General features: G+C 39.4%; 1 protein-coding gene across 1 annotated transcript; it reads left to right on the forward strand.

The window, feature by feature from the left end:
- The first annotated feature begins 585 nt into the window (after positions 1–585).
- Positions 586–2478, forward strand: LOC131331747 (uncharacterized). The gene is made up of 2 exons (XM_058365632.1): positions 586–975; positions 1826–2478. The coding sequence occupies exons 1-2, from the start codon at positions 621–623 to the stop codon at positions 1894–1896; spliced, it is 426 nt and encodes a 141-aa protein (XP_058221615.1). The 5' UTR covers positions 586–620; the 3' UTR covers positions 1897–2478.
- Positions 2479–6274: the final 3796 nt, after the last annotated feature.

Genomic DNA, 6274 nt, shown 5'->3' on the forward strand with positions numbered 1-6274 from the left:
AAAAACGATTAAATAATCCTTTGGAATTTGAAGGGACACTTTTGTAAAGTAAGTTGTGTAGTGAAGGGTAATTAAGTTATAGAATGAAAGATACACCTTGAGTTTTGACAGAAACAAAAAGAGTTTTGAAAGAAACAAAAAGGATTTTGACATTATCAACACCTTTTCTTTTCTTTGGTTTGAGCTGAATGGGAATGGGTGCCTATTAGGGTTGTCCACTGACCCGACCCACCCGAAAACCCGCCCCGCCCAAAAATGAAGCTAACGGACGATTCTGATCGGGTGTTTGGATTGGATTCGGGTCCAAAATCTGGAATTTCTTTCTCTGTCGGTCAGGTATTGGGTGCACCTTTTAATTTCCCCACCGACCCAATCTGACTGACATAGTATATGTAAAATTCTAAAATCAGCCAAATCAGCTCAATAGGCTGATAATACTAAGTGTGTGATTGTGTATTAAAGAATGTAAAAGGTACACAAAAATATGCTTTTTTTGTTTTTTAGTATACTTATCGTCAGTCCAGTGGCTGACAATAACAAGACCGTATATTTATGACAAAATAATCCCTACCGGCCACGCTTCCAGTTCCAGATTTCCCCAGTCCTCTTCAGTGCTCACGATGCCTCCTCACGCCTCCTCCTCCCCCAAATCGATCACGTCTCTCTCTCTCTCTGGCCTAAAATCAGAGTCGGCGGGTAAGATAAGTTCGGGAGAAAAAATAATGGAGGGGGAGAAAAAACCTTCGGCGTTGTCGGATGCGGCCTGTGGGTTCTTGGGCCATGAACGTAATAAGTTCAGTCGGAATCATCATGGCCAAACAGGTAGAGAGGTGCCTGAGAGATCAAGGTTTCAAGGGAAATCCCTCCAGATCTTGTATGGAGACTCCAAAGAGTTAGTCCCAGCGATCAAAGCAGCAAGATCCAACGATGATACTGGATTTCAGTTTGGTTATAGTCTTTTTCAAGCCTTGATATGTAATCCTCTCTCTCTCTCTCTGCCTCTAGAATCAACCATGGCCCGTGGAATAGCTGTGATTTGCCTTTTGGAAAAAACAGCTGTGATTTTGTAAACAAAAATTTGTGATTTTTGTGATAGTTTACTCCAAATCTGTGATTTTTGTGAGAGTTTACTGTGAATCGGTGATTTTGGTTTGCAACCCGTCCAACCCGACCGAACCAATCAGCAATAGGTTCGGTTTGAACCCGGCAAGGGTTTCGGTTGGGCTCAGGTGCCAATTTAACCAATCCGACTAAAGTTGGGTTGAACCCGACCAGAACCCGACCAAAATCCGATCGTAGACAGCCCTACCTAAGTGTCTATGCATGACGCTTCCTAGTCTATGCAGTACGGACACAAATACAGACTCAGAGAAATGGATACCGACACGAGATATGAAATTTGACATCCCGGCGGCGGGGGATGTCTACTGTCTATGCATGACGCCTCCTAGTCTTAGTGCCTGTGTCCCCTGTTTAGGTTTCTTGTGCTATTTGACTTTGTTTTTAAGTTTTCTTCTCCTTGTCCTTCTTGAGGCCTCCACCCTCCCATCCCCTTGCTCCCCCACGAGAGAATACAACACTACATTCAGAGGGCAACGCATCGGCTTACAAGACGTAGAAACAAGAAAAATAAGTGCGATCGAAGAGTTAGATCGATGGAAAAGAGAGGGAGCTCAGTGAGGGGGATATTAACAAATTTCTGTTTCATTTTGGTTTTGTCCATCTTACTACGTATATGTTTTCTTCTTCATATTGGTTTCGATAATCGATATTAATTTACCCTATAAAAATCCAACACGAAAGCAATGTTTTTCTATGATGACAGTGCGAGAATGCAAGGAAACATGTCATCCACCGCATGCCACGTCGTATATGCCTTCCTCGTTACAACACTGATTGGCTTACTCCAGGTGAAGTATCAGAACAAGAACGCGTCTCCATTTGAAACGCACCCGACCACCATGCGAACCTTTGTCATAACAATGTGGACTTACAGCTTAGCTACCGCGGGCAAAAGTGTAACAAAAAAATATGGTGCAAATTGTTACTATAAAATCTTCGGCCACGTTAGTATCATATCGGGGGCTCTTTCATCGGTTTCCTTAGCAGTGCTTTTTCTACCATCCTCGCTGAATTTTCCGATCATGTTCATCACCTCGGCCGTTTTGTTTGCAATCGTGGCTCGACTCTTATACCAGACTGTATCCCAGTGGTTTTACCGGAAGATTGTAGATGCAGTTGCACAAGTGCTTGAAATATTAATGACGCGTTTCATGGGACGGGGATTGATGGAGCAGCAACGTGTGCTTGTGTGACAATATCCATTACTAGATCCAACATGTTAATTTGGAAATAACCCAGATGTAAAATTTGTGTGCTTTAATGGTAATATTTCCCCATAAATTTGAACATAGGTAATACGGAGTACATCGTTATTGCGAAGCACCAAAAAAAAAAAAAATACTACTCCGTACTTCCCTTGGCTGTTGTCTTCTACTCAACAATAATTATTCTAATACCATCATATTTCCAAGCACGAAACTCAGTTTCAAGCTGAACAAAACAAAATTACTAGTTCCAGTTCCAAGCTGAACAAAACAAGATTACTAGTAGCCGTTTCAAGCTGAACATAACAAGATAAAGAGGACCTGCTGAACATAACAAAAAAACCCCAAGTTAAAAGATTAGCTGAACAAAACAAGATAACTAGTAGCCGTTTCGGCAATGCTGCGGTCCCTTTGGGATAGTAGACGATGCCAATCCATGAAACAGCTACGTACGTTTCATGGGTATGAGGGGCTCACTCCTTTTTTGCTGATGCCCAGGTGGCATAGCTTAATCCGATTATTGATTAATTGATTTTTTGTAGACCCATTTTCTGATCTCACAAAGATGATTTAAATAGTTCATTATTTTGAAAATATTTTTTATGGGTTCTTACAAAAAATTAGCTCAATTCGATATTGGTAAAACTTTTGAACAATTCGTAACAAAAAAGACCTTGTTGAGCGATGAAACATGCCTTAACAAACAAAAGGGAGTGAGCCCTTCAAACTCATGAAACGGCGACGCTTCGTGGATTGGCAATGGCTGCTGTCCATTTGAGACGACTTGTAAGTACTTACAACGAGTCCAACAAGACCATCTCAAATGGCAGCGTCCCCGAATCCGAATAAGACCCTCTTTGGTCCTTGCAAAAACTAGAGGGTCCTGTTGGACCCTTTGTAAGTATTTGAGCTCATTTTAAATGATTGAATCCTTACTGGATCGGAATCTTTTTGTCAATATAGGTATTCCAAAAACATGATCCAATAACATTTGATACATACGATTCTTATGTAACGACATTATCAACAAATACCATTTGAGTCTGTTATGATATATGCAAGCAGATGTTGTTGCAAGTTTCTGAAAAAACAATCTCATTGGTGGGAGCTAAGATAACTTGAGAGGGACTAAGCTGACCATATTATTGCTACTTTTAATGAGCTTAGCTGACCAATTTAACATGACTATTGCTGACTGCACAAAGTTCTCGAACAAACAATGTGGGCATCAACTTTTGGCCTTGCAGCAATTCATATGAAGTCTCCATGCAATGACTATTGATTACACACATTATACAGAGGGATGATTTATGTTAACGACGGAGCAAGCATCTTCTAAAGATAACTTATAACTCTTAAAGTAGAAATGCGACTATGAAAGGTCTATATGACTAACCAGTAACGTGTGATCAGGAACATTTATTAACAAATCAGTTCATCCATGGCAGTTCCTCAAAGTCAAAGGTAAACAGCTACCGGTAACAAATATCTGTAAATGAATACAATTCACACATCTAAGCATTGTGTACCTGCAAAACACCAAAAGCTCTTTCTGCAACATATTTTTGGTGAGAAGCAGCACCCTTCTGCTGTAGCTTATCTGGGTGTAGACATAGTAAAGCCTTTTGATATGCTGTCTTTGCCGCACTTCCTTCAATTGTGTCCATAAGAGGCACAGGCTTCCAACCACTCCCAGGCCAAAGAACCTGTTTACGAGTTCCAAACACACAAGTTGGAGAGATCAAAGAAAGGGCTTTACAGAATCAGTACTGTAAAAAAGTTGTCGATAGTAAAAGAAATGGGCTTTAAAGAAGGTTTTTTTTTTATAACTCAAGTGTTCGGGCTAGTTTAAGTGCACCTCAACTAATCCGAGGGACCAATCCCACTGCCCACTACCGTAGGCTTTAAAGTTGTAGCATAAGAGAAACCACAGGGAAGAAAAAGAGGCATGTCAAAGTAAAAGAAATGCTTACATATTGTAAAGTCGACAGCAGAGAGAGAATGTTGCCTTCCCATTCAACCATTTCCTAGTTTTAGCTTCTGAAATCTGCATTAGATTCACAAGTATCATAATTACTTCTTTCAGCTGAGATTGGAAGCATGTTGCATGCAATGGGGAAAAAATGTCCACATTACTTTGATATCATCGAGATATCCCCAGTCTCTGGGTCATCGTATAATTCTTCTACCTGTGCATAAAGCAAAGCAAACTAGCTCTTTAGAAATACAATTGCACCCAATGAATCAAATGGAACTGTATCTCTGATTCTTTTATGGTCATCCATGTACGAATGGTGCACTAAAGAACTTAGTTTCTATGGTTAAATGTGTAAATCCCATCGAATATAGAATCCAACCTCAAATAACATGCTATGTGCCACGGACACGAAGCACTTCAGATGACCAAGAAAAAATAGACTCCCTCTATCTCATACTTTTATTTCATTACAAAAAGTCCAGACATTTTTCAAATTAAAAAATAAAGCACTTCCTTGCATAATCTTCTAAGTTATTTCACAGCAAATGAGTAAACAGGATGCAACAACTTAAATGAAATTTGCAATAGAGGAACCACATACCACAAAGTTCTCTTGGAAGAGGTCATCTAGGTTTACATCTGTAACCTTAGGACCATCATGAAATGATTCTGTTAAGAAGACCCAAATAGTAGCATGATAAATCTTGAAAAATAACTATAAGCTTTAAGAACAGTATTTCATCAATTATCCACTTCCGAGGAGAAGAAATCTAATATCAACTGCTTAAAAAAATGACAATGAAAGAACTGCTATAGCTTTTCTTAGAATTCACTTGCACGCCAACATCTAAATGTGACTAACATTTTTTAGAAGTACTCATAAAAGGTATAGTATCAAAGAAGATGAAAACCAGAGCTACCCAAACACCCTACTAAAACTATGCGGAGCGAAAAAGGCAAAGGCTTAGACACAAAAAAGAAGCCGAAAAACATCACCTATGCAAAGAATCTATTAAAGCCACAATTTGGTCCAAGCCAGGCATAAACAACTATCCCCAATTTCAAAGCCCTCTTATAGCGGTCTCCCTAGATTAGCGCCAAGCATAAAGGTGCCGACCATCATGCTTTCCGCCTTTGCTTCCCCACTGTACCCACCACCAGCCAAAAAAGAGACACCACATCCCGCTAAAATACCCGGTGCACCCCAAAGCAGGCTAAACCAACCTCTTGGCTCAAAGAGCCACCTACAAAATCTAGAGAGAGGTATTCAAGGATGGTGGTTTAAGAAAAACGTAAATTAAATGCCCTAGTTTATAAAGGGAGAATTTCAAATGGGTCTAGATTCCAGAATAACATGTAGAATTAGCCCACCTAATTAAGTATGTTCTACCGGATGAAAAAATTATGCATATTGTAAATAAGTTGTGCAGCTTCAACATCTCAAAAATAAATATGACCGGAATAAATGCCTTATTCGTCCACTTTTCATTTATTTTGAATTTCTCTTACTCATTTGGCCAATTCACATTTCTAGTTTTCTTGTTTTTACCTTGTTGTGTTTGTTTGTTTGCGCAACATGGATTCCACATCTGGTAGGAAATTGAAATTACTAACCAGTACTGGTTGTGGAGGTATCTTTCTGACCAAAAGAATTTTCAGAGGCATTAAAGACTCTGGTCTTTAATGGTGACTGCTGTTTCTCTGACTCCTCGATATTTGTCTACCTGAAAAATTACCAATTTTTAAGAAATTCAATTATAACAATGTTATGAATGGAAGGATTAACGTGCACCTAGAAGACTCAAATGGTATTCGTTGGTATCTGATGCAGAGAAATTTTTTTTTGAATACCATGAATCTATGAGTGGAAAGCGTATAGCCATAAGTCAAATGGTATCCCTTTGTTGCCTAGCAGAAAAAGGGGTAAATGCGAAAAAGAAGGAAAAACTAAGTCAAAACAAAAATTACC

This window comes from Rhododendron vialii, chromosome 7a (genome assembly GCF_030253575.1).
Source record: "Rhododendron vialii isolate Sample 1 chromosome 7a, ASM3025357v1".
Lineage (NCBI taxonomy): Eukaryota > Viridiplantae > Streptophyta > Magnoliopsida > Ericales > Ericaceae > Rhododendron > Rhododendron vialii.